At 41.3% G+C, this 26,409-nt stretch overlaps 3 protein-coding genes across 3 annotated transcripts in view; 1 reads left to right on the forward strand and 2 right to left on the reverse strand.

Moving 5' to 3' along the window:
• Nucleotides 1–2,894: 2,894 nt before the first annotated feature.
• Nucleotides 2,895–9,625, reverse strand: abhd8 (abhydrolase domain containing 8). Its single transcript, XM_022765136.1, has 6 exons — nt 9,602–9,625; nt 5,446–5,831; nt 5,025–5,394; nt 4,742–4,912; nt 4,072–4,288; nt 2,895–3,179 (listed from the first exon to the last, which is right to left on the reverse strand). Exons 2-6 carry the CDS (start codon nt 5,819–5,821, stop codon nt 2,895–2,897), a joined length of 1,419 nt encoding a protein of 472 aa, XP_022620857.1. The 5' UTR covers nt 5,822–5,831; nt 9,602–9,625.
• Nucleotides 9,626–12,047: 2,422 nt separating this feature from the next.
• Nucleotides 12,048–13,890, forward strand: dda1 (DET1 and DDB1 associated 1). Its single transcript, XM_022738430.1, has 5 exons — nt 12,048–12,362; nt 12,937–13,017; nt 13,219–13,270; nt 13,480–13,541; nt 13,739–13,890. The coding sequence occupies exons 1-5, from the start codon at nt 12,354–12,356 to the stop codon at nt 13,841–13,843; spliced, it is 309 nt and encodes a 102-aa protein (XP_022594151.1). The 5' UTR covers nt 12,048–12,353; the 3' UTR covers nt 13,844–13,890.
• Nucleotides 13,891–19,549: 5,659 nt separating this feature from the next.
• Nucleotides 19,550–26,409, reverse strand: part of ano8 (anoctamin 8) — a 33,592-nt gene continuing 26,732 nt past the window's right edge. Inside the window, exons 13-19 of the mRNA XM_022765257.1 lie at nt 24,655–24,902; nt 24,079–24,238; nt 23,532–23,936; nt 22,092–22,283; nt 21,599–21,730; nt 20,731–20,841; nt 19,550–20,308 (exon numbers count right to left, since the gene is read on the reverse strand). Coding sequence (XP_022620978.1) covers nt 19,550–20,308; nt 20,731–20,841; nt 21,599–21,730; nt 22,092–22,283; nt 23,532–23,936; nt 24,079–24,238; nt 24,655–24,902 — 2,007 coding nt within the window. The remainder of the gene's footprint in view (nt 20,309–20,730; nt 20,842–21,598; nt 21,731–22,091; nt 22,284–23,531; nt 23,937–24,078; nt 24,239–24,654; nt 24,903–26,409) is intronic.

Genomic DNA, 26,409 nt, shown 5'->3' on the forward strand with positions numbered 1-26,409 from the left:
TATTAAGCTTGAGTTACATATCATAAGTCAATAATACATTTAACTGCTCTAAAAATAGAGTTTAAGCGTATAACTCTTAATGAGTAACACCCAAAGGTTTTTTTCTTATGAATAATTATTGTCATAGGGAAATGTGAGATCTGAAAGATGTGAAACTAAGCTTGTATTTTCAGGGGCTGTGAAGCAACAATTTGTGTTCTGTATTTTACTTTGATGACTAAACTGGGTCTTAATCATCAGCAACATTTTACTCTCAATTCACATCTGTGCTCATCAGAAGACATGACTGTAACCTAAAGTTTATAAAGGAGAGGAAAAAGAGTTTCCTGTCTGACGCATTCACCAAGAAATATCTGAGGGACTTAGAGAATAACTTACTATTCCCTGTGTCAAGAAGGCTGTTTCTGAAAAATAGGGTTCACATTCAGCAAACCCCCTAAGAACAGTCACTAGAAGAAGGTATAAAAAAAACACACACACACAGCAAAACTATTGAAAATTCACAACATATAATAATTTACTCTGATAAATTGAACATTTCTAAATCAGCAGTTTGTTTATGTAATCATTGTCAAAGGCAAACAGTTACAAAATTTAAGACACACACGATATAAAATGGACAGTTTTCTTCAGTTCAGGAAAGTCACAAGCTAACAGCCTGTTGCATTTCTCTGGTCAGAGCTCAGTGAATTCCCTGCTACAGTTTCTTGTCAATCTAAATATCCATCACAAATCAAAGTACAATGTATAAAAAGTACATTCTATGTATAAAAAAAAAAAACCATCAAATACAATGAACTAAGAGAAGAAAATGAAATCTGTGCTTCATCCACATCTTCTGAGTTTTCTATGTTGGAGGCTCAGAGAAGTTTTGTAAATGTTACAAATACCTGAACCACTGAAGTACTGAGAGCATGTCAGCTCATCTAAAGACATACACGCGCTTTTGCAGTGGTCGAAAAAACAGTCACAGATGTTCATAATAAACTGTGAATAGATACAGAGTGTTATGATACATGGATGCAGTCAATGTACTGCATGGGGACACTTCTCCTCAGCCTAACTCTTGGCCTCTCATGTGCAAATGCTGGACTCAACAATACTTAGAGATGTAACAAAATACAGTTTTCATACTCATAGACTAATATATTTACTACACTTACTACTTCTCAAGGTAAAAAAGATCATTGCAGTTTAGTGAAGTTCATCATTCACATACAAATCAAAAATTTATTATGAGGGCAAATCTTTAGACGGACTATTTCCTGGGTTTATCAAATAATTATGGTATATTGCTGCATACATGATATTCTCTGTGGGAGCTATAGGAACCATTAAAACAAGTTCTCTCTAACACTGCAAAGTTAATAGGTGTCAGTGAACTCTTGTTGTAGTGGGGATATTAATTATCAAAAATATTAAAGCACATGGCTAGATTAAAAAAATAGTGAATGTTTTTGAATATACTGTGTAGTGTCAGCTTGGGTGCAGTTCATGTGGACTTTTAAATCCTGCTTTCGCACATCCCTGATGCATCGCAATACAAACCTCACTATGTACATTTGATTTGTGCAAAATCTTTGGCTCATTCTGTTCACATAAAGTTATGATTCATTGCTGAGCCTCAACTACTGCTAAATTTAGCAGGGCTACACTTCACTGAACACACATTTCCCTGAATTCTAGGAAGTAGCACATTTACTTTCACTTCCGTCCTCATCAGTGCCTGATCATTTTTTACTTTTTCAGCTTGACAAGTCACAACGTAATCACCCACAAAAAACAAAACAAACAAAAAAAACACCCGTTCCTGTTTGCTCTGTTACTAGTGGCAGCTACGTAAATCCCTACAATGAGTCGGATGTAAGGCTACTTACATCTTGTAAGCTTCTAATGCTCCTGGCTCACTTCTAACAGGTGTTGAAGAATTTAAAAATAAAATAAAATAATCAATAAATGTCTGCATTAGTTTTCAATGCTATTTTCTGTGACATGAAAATTTCGTCATTTTGTCATTTTAAAACTCATCCCTAAAAAGGTGAGGTGTGCAATTTATCATTATGTGCAATGGAAAAGCTAGCTGAGAAACATCCCCTGACACACACACACACACACACACATCAACATTTCACGGCTAGGTAAGTGTGTCACTTAGTTTTGATATTGAACCTCAAGGAGACGAATACATGAGGCTTATTAACCATCCCGCTAGTTTTGATAAAGTTTAGGTTCTGCTGTTGCTTTACACAGAGCAGCGAAACAGGCAGTCAACCTAAAGCATGTGTCACACCAACCAGTTGGTTTTTTTTTAATTTTCTTTTCCAAGTTTTGGGAATGGCAGAAGTCAGACCAGGCATTCAAGTGTCATCCTTTTAAAAAATCTACCGGTCTGTGTAGCAGCAGACACGTCTTGACTTTCTCCTTAGATGTCAAATTTAACCACGTTTGCCGCTTCTATAACTATTTTTTTTCACCCTCGCCCTCATGGCTGTATATTACCAAACCCCGTCTCTTGCTTCGCCCACCCTAACATCATCAGCACACACCACTTCAAGGCACAACCATATGTTCCCTGCTGTATGTGGGACAGGGAGCCGTGCACTGACGAACAGACCATCTTTGTCTCATTACATTATTGGAGCTCCTTTTCCTCTGTCCTTCAGCTTTGTAGCTGACATAACTGGAATCAGATTTGAGCTCCCTGTAGTGTCGCACTTCCATTAAGTCCAACCTTTAGCTGGACCATTTCAGATAAACTGGCTCCTTTCATCATCAGGCTCAACAGCTCCAACCAGCTCAGTTCCCCAGGTGATACAAAGTGCACAGCCAGCCATGATTTAGTGTAAGAACCACTGGAAGTTTCAGCTTTAATCTCAGTCAGCTTTAATCTTCAGTCATTTTTTGGCCTTGCTGTCTGGCTTTTCCTCCGCGCCGCTGTTTGATGAGGTTTGCCTGGCAGTTGCAGGTCGGACCTTGCCGGGCTCAGACGAAGCCTTGGTGTCGTCAGATTGGGCTTTGGCAGTCTCTGGTCGTGCTTTGGACTCTTTCTTTGGCGGTGGAGGGGCGGCGGGCTCCCAGAGGATAAACTCATGCAGGAGTGTGTTGACAGCCTCGGGACACTCCATCATGACCATGTGACTGCCGTCCTCCAGCAGCTTCAGGAAGGCCAATAGGAGGATCTGAAGTTGAATTAATACACAAGTCATACACAAAACACTTTATATTTTGTGCCAAAGCAACAGCTTGGTGCCAGACCTCTGAATCACTGCCCACATCTCTGATTTTTCCCCCGCCATTTACATAGTATAATAAAGTGAAAAAAAACATTTTTGTCTAATTATCATGCCACAGAGGTACTAATGTAGCAGGAGGAAATTAAGTTCTAAGTTAGTATGGCTTGTCAAGTCAGTTTGGGAGGAACCCCTATAATTTTAGAGGAAGGCATGTTAAGTTGTTCAGTAAAGGGAACAAGTCCGGAGTCTTTTGTCTTCTGTGATTTTACGCAGCAGCCCCTAAAGCCTAGGTCGTTTTTCATTGTTTTAACCCTGTAGCTACATTTTTTTGGGACATTTTTTCCTTTACTTAATTTTCTACAGTCAAGAGACAGAAAGGAAACACAGAGAGAGGGTGATGGGAAATTACATGCAACAAAAATCCCTTGTTGGATTCAAAAAAAGGAACATTATGCTTTGCATGCATGTGGTAAGTGTGTTAACCCATGGGGGGGGGGGTTTACTTTTATAAACTGGCACTTTTATACTTTATTATTGACAACTGTTGACCAAAGCAGTGGTTGTTAATGTCTTAGAAGAGAATCTGTCAGGAGACAGACAAGTAAACAGAGAAAGAGAGGAGCTTATCCTATACGATTCTTCAGGGCCTAAACCGTCTGGAAATAAAATTATATCTTGGATCAGTTTTGATGTTAATTTCTTATTATAATTATGACCATCTGATTCTCTCAGGCCACTGTAACCAAATGTCTGCCTCATTCTAAGACATTAGTGTTTTTAGTTGGGTCAGTTTCTCAGTTTGGATCCGGAGCTCAGGGGGCTGAAGAAGCCCCTTTACCTCTGCCATGCGCTGGTCTTCTTCAACAGGAACAAACTTGTCGTGCATGCCGTGAACCAGCAGGATGGGCACTGTGAGCTCAGCATGGTAGACCTCATCCCCCTCGGGCCAGTACTGCCCGCTCATCATGGCGCGCAGCACAAAGGACGACACGTTGAAGGCATTGTTCTCTTTCAGCAGCTGTTTCTCCTTGGCACCCTGCCGAGCAAATCCAGCCCTGCAGGGGACAGAGCAGAGGAGATTTACCTGAATTACAAATTTCTAAAAAAAAAAAAAAATTCTGATGACATCAAACTGTGGGTGAAATAAACACACACAGTATCTGGTACTGTGTGTGGCCAAAAACACAAAGATGCCTCTGTCTTCTAACATGTTTATCATGCTTTTACCCTTTTTGTCCACCAAATTCAATTATTTATTTTCATCACTTCTAAATTAATGCTAATCCAAGAAAGTTACCTGCGGCAGCTTTAAGTTACATTCTATCTATATCCATTCTGTATTTGTAAAAAAACAATCAATTAGACGATCTAGTGAGTTCTACATTAAATCATTTGATCAGCCAGGAGACGGATCATAATTTTTGAATGAAAAATGAAAAATGCAACTATTTTGGCAGGTAAAAGTTGTCATCTTGTCTCTGTTGCTGTTCTGTTGCAGTCTGTCTTACTTGAGAAAGCTCCAGGCCAGCAGCGGGGAGAGGCAGTGAAGCACACAGGTGGGCAGGTTGAAGATGGAGCAGAGGCTGGGCTCCAAAGCTGTGGGACCACCTCCGTTGATCATCACCATCTTGTGGATCTGCTCTGGATACTCATGGGCCAGGAACGTGCAGAACGACACACTGTGGAAGCAGAACAGAAGGCTGGTTACAGGACAGGCCGGTAGAAACAAGCTAATCCTAGCTATTTGTTTTGTGGTCCTTTAATTAGAATGTACTGTGATCTTAAATTTACCCATAAGAATGTCCTATGAGAATATTCCTCTTGCGCGCATATCTCTTGAAGATTAGTCTCATATCCTCAGCCAGGGCATAGAAAGTGTACGCTGCGGCTATCTGTGGTGCTGAGCTGGCTCCGTGACCTGCCAGGTCCGGGGCGATCACCTCATAGCCCAGCCGAGAAAAGAAGTCCAACTGGCTCCCCCAGATGTCCAGTGAGCCTCCTACTCCATGGATGAAGAACAGAGCCACATCTGTGTGCGTCCCTTTACAGGATGATATCTTCCTCTCACAATCAATCACCACCGTACGCTTGGGCTTCCGCCTGCGCTTCCTGGGTTGCTGGGACTGGTCAGTTTGTCCAGCAGCAGGTGCCTCTCCTCCTGCTCCTGTTTGAGATGCTCCATTGTTTCCAGCTGTGATGGAGTCTGACCTACCCTCAGGGATGCTGACGGGCGGTGAGGAGTTACCACAGTCTGTAAGTTCAACCTCTACAGTGCTGTTAGGTTCTGTCTCTCCATTCGGACAGTTTTTCAGCTCTGCACTCGCCCTGTCGCCCAGGTTCTCAATGAATAGCTGTCCATTACGATATACTGTGATCTTTCGTTTGCAGCTGACGCTCCCACCCTGCCCGGTGGGTTCCTCCACCACCGCCCGGTCAGGAATGATATGTCGAACCCGCAGGACACGGCCTGGTTTCACCTCCACAAACTCGTAGCCATCGGCAGGTTCGGAGGTTTCTACGGGAACCACAACGTTGGCAGACTTTGAGGTCAGGCAGCAGAGAAGGCCTTCCATAAAGCTGGTCAGCATGGCTGCCAGGCTGGAGGGAATACATTCATGTAAAAACACACATAAGTCAGCACAAACTTGCAAACGTGAGTTAGACAAGGTCACAGAAAACCAAAGGCACATAAATTATAAAAGGACGCACTCTTACAAGCAAGTGCTCTATTTAACTTAAAGCTGTATAGACTATAAAGATGGTAACAGCTGGTAAAATATCGTACGTGGAGCCTGAGAGATGAACTAAATGAATCAACTCCATTTCTGTTCATTATTAACTTTAAATCAGGTTTTGAAAACATTTGCACATCAACAGATCAGGTGAAGTGTATGTTTATTTATTTTGTCAGATACAGTATATCTAAAAATGTATTTATTTAATACTTGTGATGTTTAAAATGCAACTTGAATGCTTCATATCAAAAGAAGTCAACATGAAACATGTACTTTAAAAGTTAAAGCTACTTCAGATTAAACAAAAGAGAAGAGAACCTAAAGAAAAGCAAACGCACCAACTTTATCAAAAATGAACACTACAGATGGTAAAAAAAAACAAAAACATATAGTAATGTATATCAGAATTTGTGAATATGTTGGTTAACGTATGATAGAGCCTGCTAAGAATATTTAAAGTTCAAATTGTGCATGTCTTCGTTTCAGTTCTCTGGTAACACTGTTGCTGAGATAAAAGCTGCACATTTATGTACACTGTACGCTAACTTAAAAAAAAGAGCATCACTCAATATATAATTCATCACATTGTTCTTGTACATGTAATTATTCAGAAGAACTTTAGGTCTCTACATCAAATGTGCATCAGGGAAACTTTACCACACGGAGAGGTAAACAAGTTGTTGTGCCTTTACAATCTGGCGTCTAATTACAATTTAAACCCTTGCGACTTTCTGTCAGACGTAACGGAGCAGCATCGTCCCTCAGTGCGGCCTTTGGGGGTATTTATAGACGGGGGCCAGTAATAGCTCTGTGAGTTAAAGCTGCCCGCCATGTGATCACTCTGCAGCAGCACACACTGCCACACTGTCAGTCAAATCTTCGTCACAGAAGTGTTCATGTGTGAGAATTGTGGAGAAATGCCAAACGTGCACATCGAGAATGATTCGATAATAATTATCCTGTAACAACCATCTACTGCAAACTGCTTCTTTTGAAAAAGAATGACCAATTTACAATTAGACAGGTTCATATCCAAGGAATGGATGAGACTACATATAATGCTTGTTAGTTGATTACCAGCCATGACAACAGCAGAGCAGCCCGGCAGGGTCTGCAAGTCTCTCTGCTGGTGGCATTATCCTACCTTCCTGTTGCTCCCCTCCCTGCTGGAGGGGATTACACTCCCTGTCCACACAACACAATCTGTCTATCTCTCGGTGAAAACAGTAACACTGTACGGCAACAGTTTCACCCTCTGTGTGATTTGTTGCATCTTTTTCTATACTTGCAGCCCATCAGCCACTGCTTTCATCTGGGGATTATGGACACAATGTAATACAGCGTTCCTGCTTTGCTGGCTATTCTCATGCCCTTTCTGCTTATACTTGCACATCCTCTATCCAAACAGCAGTGCTGTGCAGTGCTGTGTGTTTACTGACTGAAGGAGGCCGAGTAGGCCATTTTAATATCACTGGGGACGACACATTCATCTCTAATATTGCTCTTGCGTCAAAAGGCATCCATTAACCAGGCACAAGGTGTGACCTGTTATATATGCAATTCTTTTTTTTCTGTCCTGTTTAACACTGTTTAGTGATACTGTGATTCATAGTTTCCCTTCCGATTTAAAACATTGGCATGACTAAATATGTATGATTTATTAATGTGGTCTAAACCAGTTGAAAACCCTTTGTCTTTCACTAAAAGCTCTCATCCATCCAGCCACTCCCTCTCACTATTAAAGTGCTGTAATACCCTCATAAGCTTCAAATATTATAATCAACTTGAAAACAGACTGATTCTTTATGACAGTGCCCTAATAAAGAGATGGCGTTGTATAATGAGACTCTGCTCTGACATGAATGTCATACATCAGTTTTTCAGCACCCTCTCATTTTATTCAGGTCTGCATATATTATTTAATATGCAGGAGCAGAGAAGCAGGAGCAGAGATGCTGTTATGGTAAGATGCTAAGAAATGCTTGCAGGCTGGCCAATCACAGAGAAAAAGACTCTCCAACACAACCACATAAAATGTCCAATGAATGCTTGTCCCACTTGTAATATTGCCCATCATAATTCATCCAGTGGGGTGGAATACACTTGTCTTTCAACAGATCTATGATAGTAGTTATCAAACCCCACCATTACAAATCCAGAACACATGACATACAAAACTGGGGGCTCCGCAAACAGGGACTCTTTTTAAGTAGCACCTTTTGAAGGTGTATAATCACACTTGGAAGTAACTAGTAATACCTGGAAGCACTTCTAGTGTTTCCTCTGTTGGCCACTGGAGCAGTGTTAAATGCCTTGTTTAAGAGCACCTCAGAGCTTCCCATTCAGTCCTCACTTATCAGGCTGGTTTAATGACTGAAGTGACAACAACCGATCATGAGCCCCGACTAACTGAATAAAATGTTACTTATAGAAAGCATTGTTTTATCCTTCAGCAATATCCCAGAGATATGTCTCATAATTGTGTGGGTGTTCCTCCATGAAATGACATCCATTCAGACATCATGAACGATGCACTGCTGCCATCACCCCTATCTGTGAGTCTGCTTCCTGTTGCATTCTCTGCATGGCCTCTGTTGTCAGCGGCTGCAGGAGGCTGTTATATAATGATTCATGTGTGTCAGACACAATCACAGTAGGGACTGATGCCCAGAAAAGCAGAGCAGAGACTGTCATGGAGATTAAAAACAACTACAGGGCTGTAGCTTCGCTGTTGATAGATCCCGGCCTGCTAAATTATTTGTCACTGAACATTAAAATTAAGAGTATGTTTGACTTAGCTACTGCACTTCCTTGTTAGTATACCATCATTTCATCAATGAATAGTATCTATTTACCTGTGACAAACAGCTTTCTTAAGAACTGCATGGAAAAAAAATGCAGCATGGAAGAACTAGAGTTATGGCATTTTTTGACACACACCTTTAGACATATAAATCATCACTGTCTTGATGTTGCTTTGTAGAAGACAAGAGATCTAGACAGAAGTAGTGAAAAACACTACAGCTTTAAATTAGATAATAATTTATTGGGAATTTAGCCAAAGTTTGTCGATTGATTAGGTGATTAGAGTATGTTCTGCACAACGGAATTTATTCAAAAATAAACACATTTTGAGTCATTTGAGAAATGTTGTGCAAAACTGAATCGATTAGACAAAAACATCGACATAATGTATGATGATCTGACACCAATTTGAGCAAAAAGGAAAATAACTTTTCACAAAAGAAATAACAGTAGCTCGTCAAGGCCAACAACAATAGGCTTGTTGCTGATTTTAGTGGGATAAAACCTATTTTACCTGGCAACGCAGGTGAAGCTCATGGCCCCATCCATTCAATGACAATAAAAGCGAGTTGAATAGGCCACTCACTGTCGTCTAAAGCAGCAAATGAGGCAAGTGCCAGAATGTTTTCCTCTTTAGTTTAGTTTAGATGATTGGCAAATAAAAGTCAATTGTAGAATTTTACACTAAACAGACTAAATAACCTGTTTGTTTTAGCTGAAAGCAGCGACCTCCTTGCGCCTGCTGCCAGAGTGCACGAGCTATGGTGATCAAAACAATCACAGTACAAGAAAAAACTAAAATATGGTACAGTTAAGTAAAATACCTACCTTTATATTCCTGAAAACCCCGCGTGAAATATAGTCAAATTGATGTGGTTTTCTTATGAAGCATCGAGGAAGCAGGAGAGCTATAATCTGTTGCAGTCAATCCAATAATCTAATTTATCTGGATTCTGTTGTCCTTTAGGTGGCCTCCACATGGCGGCCACTGCCAGCCTACTGACAGCATATCTGACTGTGCTTCAGAGGAAGACCCGCATGTCTGCATGGTCCAGCTCTCCGGTTCCACGTAGGGAACAATGGTGACGGTGACAGCCCGGAGGAGACGCACCGGAGCTCAGCAGGATGTCAGGGTGTTTTCAATCCGTCAACTGTGGTGCAGTTTGCGGGTGTGAAGAGCTGCCCCCTGCTGCCATGTGACGCGAGACAACCAGTGGATACGTTCATGAAAAGAATAACCTGTGTTAAGTAGTAATTAAATAGATAAAGAAATTAAAACAACAACAAAAGGTTAGAGTAAAGGGTATCCCAATGAGCTGTAATTAATGGCTTTATTAACGGTTAATAAATAATTGTATGCTTTGTAGATCACTTGTAAATAAGAGCAACTTTTGGGTTGCCAAGTTGTAAAAAAAAAAAAAAAAAAAAAAAAAACTCCACCAGCATGAAACTTTGTTGATTTTTCAGGCCCTTTGAGTTCATAGTTCACAATAGGCTAATTATGTATAATATAACTATTATGGCCTGCTGGACATAATGTAGGCTACAACTTCTGATAGATTATTGTGAAACATCTTTTTAGTGTAACATGTATATCTCTAATGAATTAGTTAAGACAATGAAAAGACAAGCAAAGATGTGCTTGAGGAGGATTTTCCACAATGTGACAACCCAAAAGTTATCAATTGTTTATAACTATAAAGCATGAATAAATTATGTATTAACCATCAATAAAGCCATTAAGTGGGATTAACTCTGGTTCATAATCTTAATTGTTGCTTTTACTACCAATGTTGGTTTCTCACTTATCTGCTTGAAAAACTTTCTGCTGGTAGTTTTACTCATTTCATTGTTTCAGCAATTGCTTACAAATTAAGGTGCATTTTGCAACACTGATTTGGAAAACATAGTGATTGGTAGTAGGACAAAAAATAACTTGTGATTATTCAAACTTGTATTCTTTAAAATATAGTCTATAACCTGTTTTACTTGAATCCTCTCCATAAGCATGCCCAGACTCTCTCCATCTTATCTTAGCACTCCGTTCTCCGGTGTCATAAGGAGCTGGTGCTGTGGCAGTTGCCATGGCTGTTGTTGCTAGGTAGCTACTTGTTAGGAGTCCAAGGATGCAGGTGCCAGGGTGAGGTGAGGGCAGACTACAGAAATCAAGACCCAGTAAACCCACAAGCCAGTTACTGTATTGTTTAGGCCTCCCTCCAGCTGCGGCACATTAAGGTTCATCCCAAAGTTTATCTAGATACTGTGATCGACATAAACTATGATATATTGATATCAATAATACTATGTGTCGTAGCGTGAGAGAGCTGAAAATAGTGGAAATTAAAAGTAGAGTCACAAAAAAAGACGTAAAGATTGTGTGGCTTTAAAGTTCCCCTCTGCTCAAAAATGTGATCTGCTTTTGCACATACTGTACATTGAGAACGGTGTACAACAGTATTTGCCAGTGCATAGATTCTATATTCTTTAAATGAGGACAATCGAGTAAATGTAATATTAAGAATTTTTATCTCTGTAATTGAACTTTATTGCTAAAAAAAAAAAAAGATTGTACACAAATTATTATTCTAAGAGATAATATTGATTTGTCTTAAAACATGTCAGGAGATGATCTCTTTAAGTAAAACTAAAACGTGATGTGTGTTAAATAACAGTGGATCTCCAGGTTTAGGCAATATAATACTGAATTGGTGTATGGAGTTTGACTGCAATTCTCTTTCAGAAACTGACCTAGCATATCTATTCACAGATAGAAACATCTCATAATGTGGTAAACTCACCAGATGACCTACTAAGTTAAAAATACAGAATGTGTCATTATCCTATTCTGAAAACAAAACAAAAAAGGGATAATTGTATCCAACTCCATTTTTGACAGAATATTTCATACTACCTTGATGGTTTATGTTTTGTTTTATATTATTTTTACACTCTGGATTTTTATTCCCTGAGCCTCAGAGAAATTGTCGTTTTTTCAATTGCACTCTTGTATAGCTGGATTAGAATAGAATAGAATTGAATTGAATTGAATAGAAGAAGCCTTTACCATTGGCTTCAATGTGTTCAGATAAAGACCAATATACGTATGGATCAGTAGCTGCTGATGTTTTTTATAATGAAGCTCATCATGTGCACAGCAGATTACCTAGTCTAAATTCTGTTTCATGATTGGCTCTCTGGTCGAGCTGCTACCACGTGGGTGTAATGGTACACCAATGGACGCTCCCGGGGCGTGGCCTAGAAAGCATCGCTACCATCATGCTAGCTGAAGGAGTCCTGTCTAACTAGCTTTGCTAACTCATGCCATGACAACTTGGGTTATTTATTCTGATTGTGTTATCTCTTTTTTCATGGACACTGGGATTTAGAATGGAAACAACTTGTGCGTGAAGGTCGTTGTCTTGTTTGCCAAGAGGAGCCGATAGGATAGTTAACCTCAGTTAACTAGCCAGTAAGCTAGCGCGGCTAACTGTAACATACTCACACTGCCTGCCATCACGACCAGCACAACAGACACCAAGCCAAGCCCGCAAGTCGGCGTTTCGACGTTTCTACCATTATCATGGAGAAGGTACTTATTCCACACACACCACATTTCTAACGTTAACTCAATAAGCTGCTCTACACTTCTCAGAGGACATATAACAGCGAGCTTGCTAAGTAACAGTTAGCTGCTAGCCACACCTGCTCCTCCTGTTGGCATTCATTTACCACGGCCAAGCCGGCATCGCTTTGTGCTCAGCCACGACTCGCTAATTTAAAACCACTTGCTGGACACTCTATCAGATATCATCACCTCCATTAACTGGAGGTTACCGGGGACGTTACAGGGGGAGCAGCGGGCCCGTTGGTGTGCAGGGGTTGTTAAGATGAGGGAACGCCCAGCACCAACCCAGTCAATGTTATCTGGAATCCACAGACATTTGCAGGAACACCTCCGTCTATCTAACGTCTGTATTAGATGACACTTGACACTTACACTGTGGTAATGAAATGCCACAGGTGAATAACAACAGTCTGTTTGTTGACAGTAGAATCTTTGTAGAGGGCAGATAGAGAGACGGTGTGGGCTTGTAGTCTTTACGGTCGCATTACATGCAAGATGAAAGATAAGTCATTTGGTAAACCTCACCCTCTTCCCACAGGCGGATTTCTTGAAAGGACTTCCTGTCTATAATAAGACCAACTTCAGCAGGTTTCATGCAGACTCTGTTTGTAAAGCATCTGTAAGTAGCCTATGATCATTTTTATTTCCTCAGACTGTCATTAATCCCACCGAATATTTGTTATAGAGTAGATGTTTAGCAGTTGTGCTCATATATCAAGATCAAAAATGATGTGATAATTCCCTAAGTAAATACACAAAAACAGTGCATAAGTAGAATGCACAGCTGCAATTTGTAACCTCTCTTTCTGTGCTGTTGCAGAATCGGAGGCCCTCTGTGTACCTTCCAACACGTGAATACCCCTCTGAACAGAGTAAGTACCAATCTCACGGTAAATAGTTTGATAGAATAATCATATAAATATTAAAAGGACAGTCAGCTGTTATTAACAGAAGCCGTTGTTGTGGTTCGTCACTGATGTATTTTCAACAAATACATCATTCTGTGGTTTTGACTGTGCGGTAAACTGATCAGCTTTAAACATAATTTGTCAGTAATATGCTGGCTGTGCTTGCTCTACAGTTATTGTAACAGAGAAGACCAACATCCTACTGCGTTACCTCCATCAGCAGTGGGACAAAAAGGTGAGCATGTGCATTTCATTTGAGTTAATTTCCTAAGTCTAGCTTCATTTATTGACTGTCATTCTCTGAGTCTTTTTCAGGTCTGTTTATTATGAGCCTCATAATACAATGATTAATCTTTGGTCTTTGGTAGCTTGAATGTTATTAAAAAGAAACTGATTTTTACTGACTGATGTATAATCCTTTGTGTCAAACAGAATGCAGCAAAAAAAAGGGAACAGGAACAAGGTGAGGGCGACAGCCCAGCACCCCCAAGGAAGATCGCCAGGACAGATAGCCAAGAGATGAATGAGGACTCATAAGTGTGTGTGTGTGTGTGTGTGGTGTGTGTGTGTGGTGTGTTGTGTGTGTGTGTGTGTGTGTGTGTGTGTGTGTGAGAGTGAGAGTGAGAGTGAGAGAGAGAGAGAGAGAGAGAGAGAGAGAGAGAATGTGTGTGTGAGAGAGAGAATGTGTGTGAGAGAGAATGTGTGTGTGTTTGCGTATACAGGGTATAGCCAACAGAAACTACCAAAAACAAAGGATAATCCCCACCCGAATAGAGACTTCTGACCATTCTGTACTGTGGCAGGATGCCTTTTCTGTCATGAAATTAAGAGTCACTCATAAGAAATTAGGGAAATTCCTATCAACAAAGCAGTCATTAATGGTGAAAAGATTGAGTGCATGAAAACATCTCAAAGTCAGCGTTAGTCACTGACATTGACAGAACCATCACCAGGGAGGGAACTTTATACTGGTGTCTTTTAATTAATATTGGCTATTCCCTGGGTGGGTTAGTGTACGTGTATATGTTTGTATGCATGCTGAGCTGTGAGTGTGTGTGTTTATTGTGTGCTGTACTGTGCATGTGTATGAGGTGAGTGAATAGTTGTCAGAGTAGATTTAAGATCAGAGATGGACTTGACAGATAAAGTCAGACACTACCCTTATAATCAGTCTCATAACTGGTACATGACTTGTGTAGCCTTCTGTCTCCTGGAGAGTCTGTCCTGATTTGTGCAGAGATAACATTTTGTTACTGTTTTAATTTTATTATAACTATTATTGTTTATGTATGGCAATGAGCTTCCTGCCAGCCACAGTGCCCGCCCTCTCAGTTTCACTGCCCACTCTGCAACCACATGGGGGCATTGCAACATTTCTCCACACTGTTTGAATCAACAGAACCAACAATGCACTGTGAAGAACAGCACAAAGTAGAAGCAACTCTTCCCCTTAGATGTGTGTGTATGGTGAATATGCATATCTTCATTCTATTCTGGGACTTGTGCTTGTAGGATTAATGTTGTGTTGGTGTCTCTGAGATATATTTTTACATCTAGCACCACCATCTGGCCAATCGAAGCTAGTAAGAAAGGGTTTGGCCTTGAGTTTTAGCTTCTCTGTCATCAAAGGATGTAAAAGAAAAAGAAGGAAAAAGTTACATCCAACTATGAAAATGTTAATCATATTGTTGGATTTTCAGTTGCACAACTTGGAAACAGCACAGATAATGAAGCAAAATATGTATAGTAATGTATGGAAAAGGGAAAAAGAATACCTTATGTTGTGTGTAAATAATTACCATACAAGAATTAGTTTATCCAATGGAATATCTTTGTGTCTGCCTTTTTGTAAAATATTACATGCCTGTGGATACAATAGAAAATCACCCTTGTGAAGGAAAAGACAAGAGCCCCGTGTCCAGTGGATGTTATCTTGCCTTGCATGTTAATGTTTTCACGGCTGGGTTTTATATTCCTGGACCAGTAGTAAAACTTAAGGGGTGCTGGGGTTGTGGTGTTATCTCGTATGACTGTGGAAGGTATTAGCCTAGAGGCCTTACAACGTGTCGTCATGGTTCGGACCCTTTTGCTCCCCCAGCTCAGGGCCCGGGATAGCTGTACTGTTCGCCCTGTCTTTGTGACAGCCCCGCATGGTTTTTGTCTGAGAGCTGGCTTAGATGAACACACGGGGGTTTAAAGTGGTGTTATATTTTCAGCCATAGAATGCACAATAAGCATGCACAGCAAAGTGCAGTCGCCATCCTGCCTTGTTCCAGAGATTCAGTTTGTATTGGTGTCATATACTGTACAACACTGAATAAAGCTTTTTATTAAATGTTCTTACCACTGCCCATCAGAGTCACATCAAAGCCTCCTGTCCTTCCTGTCCTTTTACCGGTGGATGCTACAGTGTGGTCAGTCATCTTCCTAACTACAGTGTAAATACCCTGTCTGTTTTCGAAGCGTAAAACCGTGTTATGCTTCTGCTCAGATAGACTGTCGTACTACACCCTAAGCCTTGCCCCATCTCATGTGTGTTAGATAAGACATGTTCTTTTTAGCTTTGCTGAAATAAAACTGGACTGAAACTGGGTTTTTGTGATGTGGTACTTTAAATACATGATATATTATTCATTATATTTCTCAAATCCTTGACTTCAAGAGATTCTGTAAATCTTGAGGTTAATAATTTGTGCGGGTGAGAAAAAAAAAACACTGATAGTTTTGCAGGAACAAGTCAGTCACAACACAAAATGCATTTCAAATAGTTTTATTAACTATTTTTCAGGTCTTACAAAAATATGACAAAATAAATTAAAAGAAATAAATAGTCCCATTTCCCAGTATTTTTCTTTAAAAGATTTTTTGTACAGTGGTACATTGGAAGAGCAAATGATGTTCAGCAAGTGAGGCTTCCATGACGATGACTTATCTTAAACTTTGAGGTTAGGGTCAGGTTTTAATGTAGCTGGGGTGAGAGTCTCACCTGAAGTCCAGAAGACAGTACATTTACTAAATTCACTCAGTCCTTTCCCACTGATTTCCCATTAGACTGACTTGGAAGTGTAGATACAATAAGCCTAAACTCCTAAAAGAACTGTTGCTGCTGTGATCGTGAATTAAAGACAGCTGATGAGTCCTTATGAGAGGGACGCCTGTGCCTGGCCCAAGAGAACGGTGATGGTGTTGTCACTGGCATGGGATTAAGTTTTCAATGAAACCCAAAACTATTCAACATCTGTTACTTTACTTCAATTAATGCTTATTTAAAGACCTCCATTGTAACAATATGCAAAATTTGTTGCTGCTGCCAAGAGTGCAAGGATGAAAGTAGTGATAAGTTGGTTAATGGTATCCATTTCTACTCTACGAAGTTGCAAGTTTTCCCTGAATAAGGAGGAACTACATACATGGAGGCATGACCTAAACTCCACTGTGATATGTCAGTGTCAACAAATGCCCTTATCTCTGCCCTCTCTCTCCGGTTACCTCTACCTCCTTTCGACAAAAACTTTCAAATGATGATGAACAGACTCTATTGCATCATGGCGTCATTCATCCCTGAAATCCAAATGCTGCAAGAAAAAAAAGGTTTAGATGAGACAGTGCTCAGCTACGCTGTACCATCTCCATCTCTGCTATGCTGTTGTTCTGCTGTGAACTTTCCTTTTTAACAATGACCAGCCTGTGAGAATGATACACAAAGACACTGATGATCTTACATTTCTCCCAGCCTTGCACTTCTCATTTTACATGTATAATGAACAAGACTTCCTAATATAAAAAAAGAACGTACTGTAGGTAGCCAGCAAAATGATACTTTGACCACACAAATGTCCTACTTCCTTATTGCATTTGATGTCAGTAAGATCTTTTTGTCTCTCTGCGGAAGTATGTTTTTGTATTTTCTTTAGGCATGTGACTGAAAGGTGGACTTCACGCACTGTGAAGTTTTTATAGACACATGAAAGGAGCAACAGAATATACAAACCTGTTTGAAGCTCCCTAGAATCGTCAGATTCTGTAAACACAAAGCGCTAGATGGATGAGATTCTTGTTATTATTCTTAACTGGGTGTCAGGGGGAGATTCCTCACGTTAAATATGAGACAGGATGGGGCTGAGAGAGCTGTCACTGACGGTAAAAACTGAGGAGATACAAAGAAAAGATGCATAGAGTCTGGCTGGGGATAATGCAGGAGGAATTGGTGCTGCGGGTGGGGGGGGGGGGTTAGTCTAGACTTATAGTATTACATGTAAGTCTCCTACATCTTATTGCCAAAATCCTTGCCAGAGGTGATGGTGTGGGAATGCATAGTTAATGTTCCTGTCTCTCACCCTACAGTGCAACGGCCCCTGAAACTTTTTCTCACTGTGTACTTTATCTTATGAGACTCCATGATGCATTTCCCTTTCAAAGAGCTCTTCTACTGCAGCCAGACGCTCTAATCTCACTGCCCCTGCTGTACACTGATAACAAGACACTGATTTTATGGGTTAATAGTCAATAGTGAATCGAGATAAGTGGTTTAACAACACACTTTTCTGTGCAGGTAAACTGTGGCGCCACCTTCTGGAGGCCCTGCAAGAAGTGAATCACGGGTTAATGGCAGATGATGCTGATGCTGATGCTGATGATGATGATGATGATGATGATGATGATGATGATGATGGGCTTACTTGAGGAACATATTTTTCATAAACAGCGCTGAAGTACATGATTAACAGAATATACGGAACACACATGTTGGGATAAGAGTATAATCCGAAAAAATAACACTTTGGTTAAAAAAGGAAATCTCAATCATCAGCAAATGGTGCATATAAAAAAGATATGGAGCTCAACATAAATAAGAGCAACTATTGTTTTGTTTTTTGTTTTTTAAAAAAAGCCTCATTTGAATATTTTGGAAAATCCCGCAGTTGCTGAGCGCAGGGACGTGGTGAGGAGATAACATGTACTGTGTGGAAGGAGGAAAACAAACAATCCAGCTTTTGCATAATGTTATGAGGCAGGCTGGTGTCGGCTCTCTCTCTCTCCTGCAGAGAGAGGATACGTTTCTATGCAGGGCGTCAGGGTTTAGTGCAAATGTTACCTCTTTAACTCTGCGCTCGTTTGCCAAGTCTGGTTCGAGTGTGTGGAATGGAGCACCATCTGTGTTTACAAGGTGCTCTGCGGGCTTGGATGGAGAACAGCACTCAACAGGCCTCCATGCGCCACTTTTTCAAAATCATCCTTGTCTACTTCTAGTTTTATTTATTCATTTATTTTTTGCTTTTTCTTGTCTCTCTTCCGCTTGCTCTCTCGGGAAAAATACTGGTGTGTAACAGCTTGATTTTGTAAGCTCGTTACTTTCTTTTTGCACAAATCGGGAGTCTGGCGCAGGGTGGGAGGAAGTGTACAAAGCTCAGACATCACCTCTGCTTTGAAAAATAAAGCTGGTGATATATCAGGGATGCTTATTAAAGGGGGGGGGGCATTGTGTGATGATTGATAAGGATAATTATAACACTGATTGATATTGCTTTTCCATTTTTCCACTTCAATACAAAAGTGAGGGGCCCAAGAATTCCTCACGGTTAAAAATGAGACAGTATCTAATGATCACTTGTGTTGTGACAGCTAAAGAACACTCTCAGTAGTAATTTGATGTACAATCGGTGATCCTTTCTTACCACTGTATTAGTTTTTAAAATCTTTATCCTCCACAACAAACTGTTATGTCCTTAGTGGGAGGCCACTGAGACGCTTACAATTTCTGACTAGAAGAAATCAAGAAACACAGCTCTCTGCTTTAAAGGCTTAAAAATATTAGAAACGCAGCTCATGCATTTCTTCATGTATTGCAGACAAGGAAAGATTTGTATGTTTGTGTGTGTGTGTAAGGGAGTGTGTGTGTGTGTGTGTGTTTGTGTGTGTATGTAAGGGAGTGTGTGTGTGTGTGTGTGTGTGTGTGTGTGTGTGTGTGTGTGTGTGTGTGTGTGTGTGTGTGTGTGTGTTTTTTTCCGGTCATAATAGGAAGGCTTACTTCTTTCTTATAAAGCCTGTTTTTTGTCTCTCAGCAAAAAAGCAAACCAAAACAACGATCATCTCTCATCAGTTTCATCTTTTCCTCTCTCTGCTTCAAGTACTTCTACACACGGCCTACGACAATACAGAGGGTAGGTCAGGCCTTTCCTCACAGTAAACACATCACTTCTTCAGTTGAGATGTAACCAAAGACAAGTTTGTTCTCTGGAGCTACTACACTTTAGAGCCGGCCGTGTCCAAGTCTGTTGAATGTCCGTTCTCGGACTCTTCCCCTCCAGGCGAGGGGATCTCGTCCGGAACGCCGTTCAAGTCAGACCTGGAAGGTTGTCTTTCCGATGTCTGTGATGACGATCCTTCCCCAGATCTGGGCAGCGGAGCCCCGTTCACACATGTCCCTCCCTCAGATTTCCCAAAGTTAAACAGTTTCCCAGGGTTGAAGGCTTTGCTGGGTGACTGAGAACGCTCCTGAGAGCTGCTACCTGATGATGAAGATGATGATGATGATGATGATGATGAGGAGGCTGTTGCTGTGGCATTAGAGGCTGCAGCGGCAGCCGCTGAAACCGCAGCACCTTCCTTCTTATTCTCAGGTGACTTGAGGAATTTGAAGCTCAGGAACCCGGGCAGCTTCGGCTCATTGCCGGTGGGCGACTGCGGGGAGCGGGCGCCACCTGAGGAGAACTTGCTCTGCAGTGGGATGATCTGTTTCAGCTTCATCACATTATTGTTGGCCAGCAGAGAGCTGGGCCTCTTGGGTTTGTCTGACCCGCCACCCCCTCCTCCTCCTCCCCCGGGGCGTGATTTGCTGCCATGACTTTTGTCGTGGTGGTGATCCCCAGAGGAGTCACCCTTGCTTTCGTCCCGCTCCCTTTCCCTGCGGGCCATATGCTCCGCCTGCCTCTGCCTCTCCTCCTCCTCCCTCTTCCTCCTCTGCAGCTGCTGGTAATGCTGCTGTGCCTGCCGCTCATGCTTCTGCAGAGGAAGGGAAACATTCCCACAATGTATTTACTAGAATCAGCAGCAAGCCAACTAACCATTACCATACTGCAGTGCTACCATCTAACAAATCCCTTACTACAGAAAGAACTTTGCATCGGTACTGCAGGGTCCACTACAGCTTAATCTCTTTTCTATGTTCTATGTGTATTTCTCAAAAGTGTTGTTGCTAAAATATCACCAGAAGTGTTAGACAAGCAAATAATCTCCAGAAAGAAAGCTGCAGTGCTGCAGCACAGCATGTCTCCAGTAGAAAGTTTGGCTCACAAGCTGGCTATAGATTTTTTATTATATTACAGTACAGATGGAGTCTACTGAGGGCTTGTTCAAACTGCCTGAAAAGCTCTTCAACTTTATTCCTCTCAAATTAAACTTTCTCACATGGTCTCAAAATTTACCTTAAAGGCCTCCCTGCGCTGATAGTCCAGTTTAGCCATTTCCTCTCTGACCCAGGTAGGAATGTCAGGTATGGCCACATGAATGATGTACTTCAGGAGAATGGCAAAGTGCTGCAGACAGACAGAGAGATAAAAACAAAACAATGACTACGTGAAAGTTCAATCCCAGTCAGAAACAGATCACAGTGCTTCAGAATACTTTTTCCAGGGGATGTTACTTGAACTAATTCTTGCAAAACAACATTTGAGCCGTGAAATTCTCCTTCTGATGGGCCTGACGTCTTTACCAGGCCAAGACAGAGCTGTAGGCTTTTCCTTAATATATACAGCTGCACAGCTGACAGAACAAGTTCCAAAATATGTTAAAAGTAGTGGAAGAAACATGGAGAGTTGTATATTTCATGTACATTATTTTTGATTTGGTTTCAACAGCATTTCTCTTGTGCTATTTTCAGTCACTTGAAGAAATAGTTGTTGTAAGACACCTTCTGGTTTGGGTGTCTATAGATGACCCCACAATAAGAGAAGCTGGAATGCTCAGTTGTGCTCTATCAGCACATACTGTATTTACCATAAGCACACAACACACTATCTGATATTTGATATATGTATATAGTATTGATTGACCACCACATCTTCCTGTAAACAATTTTCTTTAAATCTTCTGGATCACAGGATGATGTGTTCTGTAATTAACAGAGTAACATGGACGTTCATGTGTGTTTGCAGTTTAAATACCACGCACATTTTAACAGTAATTTTGTGCTGGGTCATAAGAAAACGGGTGACTTGGAAATGCTGGTGCCCAGAGAAAAAGTTTGGAAAAGCACTGCTCTAAGCACTTCAGACCGACTCGCAGGGAACGAACCTCGAGGATGACGATAGAGATGATGGCCATCTCAGGGCTGAGCCACGGGAAGAGACGCTGTAGCTGACCACACTGACCAATCAGGTAACAATTCACTATGATGGCAATCAGGCCCATGGCTTCCATTGCAGTCTGAACAAGAGGAAAAAAAGAACCGATTTCAGCTCTGCTGTTTCTTAGAAATGGCTTTATGCTTTGCTGAGAACAGAGAATCATTTAATTAAGTTCAGTTCAATTTTTGTCATTAGATATTAGCAGCAATTTAACCGATTAAATCAGTAGATTGACTGAATTGATTTCATGCCATTGTTACATACTGTAGTTAACGTTAGTGCTGTTTACACGAGCATCGATTCTCTTTAACCTTCAAAGCCAGTTTTTGTGCATCTGGCAGTATCACTACTGTTTGGGTGAAAATGAATTCAGTCAATTTCCAGGAAAGGCAGAAAAATCTCATGAGCTCATGTTAACTTTCACAGTGGGTCTCCCTGACCTGCCACTGGCCGATGCTCTCCACTCTGAGTCCAAAGGGCCTCTGCAGACCAGTGCAGAGCTTAAAGGCATCGCTGCGGATCTCGATGATGTTGTTGATGAGAGCGCACATGGCAGCCAGAGGGAAGGCTGAGGAGAAGAGCACCACGTATCCGAACTGGACAAACATCTCTTGGTAGTCCTGGAAGGTGTCCTGAGAGGGACAAAATGGATCATTACACTAAAGCTCTACCCGGTACATACTGTATATACTGAATGCTAGTATTTGCCAGCTAGAAGACAAGACTGCATTTCTGTACAGTAAATCAATGTGCAGTAGTACTAAACAACGACATAGTCATATGTCATATAGTCAGTTATGATTTTTTTGTAACATAAGACAGTGTTATTCAGTTTACACTCTTGGCACTTGTGAGGTGTCATGTAACTGTGAAGGCTGAGGGATTGTGATGGATTCATGTTGCAGTGCTGACCTACAGTAAGTATGACGACTCAGTCAAGTGATCCCCATCTGGCAACATGTATGGCCAAGTTGTTTACCTACTATTATACAAGATTTTACAACCACTTCCAATCTATTCTGACTTGAACCTAAACCATCTGCAACTGTAGATGATGATTCATGTTAAGGCTATATTATGCGGCAGATTCTACAGAGGAAATCTTCACGATCTTAGTTTCATGAAAAAACTAAGTCAAATTCTGTCAGGCTGGATGTTTTTCTCATGCTTTTATCTATTATGACTATTAGTAATGAGAATTTCTACTCATCCATTTTAGAGATTTTGGAAAGAAGGATTCCTGCAACAATCAATCATCAAAAGTCAATCAGCTTTCCTAATAATCTACCTGAACACAAATCATCCGTTTTTGAATCAGACCATAATGAAACACAGGGACTAGTCCTTCTACCTGTTGCTGTGAACGTCAAAGAAAAGTGGATCTACTCCCTGGTCAACTTGCTAGCTGCCTTATTCTTCCACACACAGCGGTTTGTTTACAGTAGTGCAAAGTCGTGGCTCACTCTCTATTTAGCTTGTGTGTATGCTAGAGACATGGTAGCAAATGAGAGATGATGATTGGCAAGTTTTTAAAATGACAGGGTACACATTGTGCAGTTTCCTTTGCCTGCCACTCTACAATAAATGGATGCTCCTGATAGGAGTTTGGTACAACTGAAGTTTTTTAGAAATAAGTGGGACCTCTGTAAACCAATTAACATAATTTTTTCCTGAAATTGCGCTTCTCAAATGTCTGCAACAGAGGTGATGAGTAACCTGTTTCCATGACTAATAGTCATAATGGACAAAAATATGAGGATAACACCCAGGTTCAAAAATACTGGAATTTATCTTCAAATGGTTTCAAAGGATACAAAGTATCACCCTTTAAAACTCTGTGCACAGTTTACAGATGAGGTGAAGTATCCGGGCCTTCTTACAGCATAAGTCTGCATGCAGCTCTCCATCTCAGCCTGAGTGAGCGTGGTGCTCTCTCTCTCTTCAGGTGGGTCCATCCATGATTCCCTTTTCATTTTAGGCTCGGGTCTCTCAGTGCTCCGGCCTCTTCTTCTGTGTCGCAGCGACGTGCTGCTCTCAGACCCAGAGGGCAGCGGAGCGGTGCCGGCGGCAGCGGCAGCAGAAACGGCAGCAGCATTGACTCCCTCGGCCGCCCCTGTCCCTCCCCCACTGGACTCCTTCACATCATGGATGCCATTATCATCGTCGTCGTCACACATTTCAAACACAGAGGCAGGGTCCATTCCTTTTTCCACCATAGTGGGGCTCCCCTCCTCCAGGAAACTGTTGTCCATGGGGGGCCCACTGCAGACTGGCCTTCTGTCCACCTGAGCAACATCATCAGCAACTACCATTACTACTAATAACAATTGTTACTCTGATTGCATAGCATCTTTTTTTTTTAACAAATGATAAAAGTGCTACAGTATAAGCAGATTAACACATTTATGTTATCACACTGTATTGTACCTTCTCTATGAAGCTGACTTTCCTCAGCTTCAGACCACAGTCGATCAGACTTTCCTCCTCCGTCTCCCCTTCACTGAACCTCCCACTGTCAGCCTCGTCCCTCTCACCTCGCTCGTCTTCATCAGGCACCCCGCATCCCCCGTTTAAACACTTCTTCTCCCTGAGAGGAGTTGAAGAGACCAACAGACGTCAACGTGTACATTTACTGCTCACAGAGGTTCCCTGATGGTCTATTTACTCAGTGTCTGACCAGCATCAATCATAACTGCATGCAAATGGACAGACAAAGGCAGAGACAGATTAAGTGGCTTTTTATTTGAACTCAACCACGTCTGTTTGTAGTGACTAATACTCTGAGTGTTGGTGTAAGTGACAACTGCAAACACATAAATGTCATTGCTCATCACACTGATCGCTTCTCTAAAAGCATGCTGCAAATTGCATCAACAAAGGATTAATTTCACTTGTTTTTGACATCCAAATGTTAATACTTACTCTAGTGCACATGCATATTTTACTAAAGTGTATGTTTACTGCATTTATTAATTGAAACTGAGTTTTAATAATGTGTTTCACCTTCTTTCTGGCTGCCCCAGCCCGGGCCTGGTGCCCCTCAGTCCAGGTCCTGGCATGGCCTGGTCAGTGGGAGAGATCTGGGCTTTCCCAGCTGCCAGTCGGGCATATTTTAGCAGCACCGAGAGCAGCAGGTCCCACACAGCTCGCAGTGTAAGCTCTCCCAGCTTGTGGCGCTCATACAGGTAAGGCTGCAGAACCTCCTTCACATTTTGAAGGAACTGGCGTATGATGAGCAGAGTGGCCAGCATCTGACAAGAACGGACAGAAATGAGCTGCCACAGTGACTGAATAATCCAGAGCATTCGAAAGAAACGCTTCCCTGGAAAAAAAATGCAAACAGCTTCAGGTACAATGGGTGAGAGGAAGGTGGAGGGGGGAGAAAGAGGACCAGCGGGACAGAAGAGAGGATATGATCATAGGCTGAGAGAGCAGTGGGACACATCGTTATAGAACAAATCAATCAAAACAAAATTATATATGCAGACTTTATCCACAGGCAAATCACTTCAGACAGAAAACTGCTGCTGAACGTTTCCTAGTGCATTAAAAATGTCTTGACTGGGATGTGTCCACAGGTGTGATATGTTTAAAAGAACCAAGTGGGAGCAGTGCAGCTGCAGTTTCATGCTCCATCTAATTCACTGTTAATGCCATTTCAATGGCATGTGTTGAATTGAAGATGATGACTGATGAACATGGGCATCGAAGGCCTTTCAATAATACTCATAACCTCGAAGAACAGATACACTTCAAATGACAGACTTTAGGAAGCACCGATATGCTTAACTTAAAGGGTATTCCAGTTTATTAAAACTTGAGTCTATTTTTATAGTGTTGGACCTTATTGCAATTTACACAGCATGTCAAATACTGTCAGAGCTGAGAGACATTTTGGCCAAAAGAAAACAGAACACCAGACATATCCTTTAACTCTGAAAAATTTAAAGAACTGCATCACAAACCTTACAATCCTTTAATCTAAAAGCAATTGCCCCCAAGTCAAATAATGCTGACGCACAGAATGCAAACGCAAAACCACAATGAATTCCTGACAAGGACATGGACACAATGTTATTTTCACTCAATGATGGGAGACCTCGGAAATGGAGAGAAGGAGATGCTGTTCTCCCACGGCTACCTACTGGAACAGTCAGCACAGATATGTCAGAGTCAGACACTGGCAGAATCAAGCTGACAACACCAGATGGTTTTCATTTCAGACATTTCAGTGTTTTTGCAACGATTTAGCCAGGTTATTCTTACTTCAGAGGCAGCTATTTATTTACATTATGAAGATTAACTGGATCCAAGAAAAGTCATGTCTGCCTTTTACTTTTTTAAGGTTATTTTACTCTTGCGTATTCATGCAGTTCTTTAGAAAGTGGACCGATTGACTTAGCAAAGAAGTAAATATACTTTGACAAATATTTGTAGAAGCCGGGCTGTATCGGTCGGTACTCAGACTTGGGAAAACAATGAAGTCGGGTGATGCTAACACATTACAACGAGCTGAGTGAGGTGGCACTCCGGCGGAGAGTGGAGCAGAAACTGACAGACTGAGTGAGAAATTGAGGAATGAGTGGTGAGAGTTGTATCGAAAAATTCACACCTTCCCACTGCGTGGAAGGAAAAGACCTATAAAAAAAAAAAAAATACACATTGACCCCCATATAACCATGTCGATGAAAACGGAAAAGCAAAAGAAACCTACTCAAAGATTTTAACCAGGAACGATGTTGGTGAGGGGGCCTAATG

This window comes from Seriola dumerili, unplaced genomic scaffold, assembly GCF_002260705.1.
Source record: "Seriola dumerili isolate Sdu_G_001 unplaced genomic scaffold, Sdu_1.0 BDQW01000002.1, whole genome shotgun sequence".
NCBI lineage: Eukaryota > Metazoa > Chordata > Actinopteri > Carangiformes > Carangidae > Seriola > Seriola dumerili.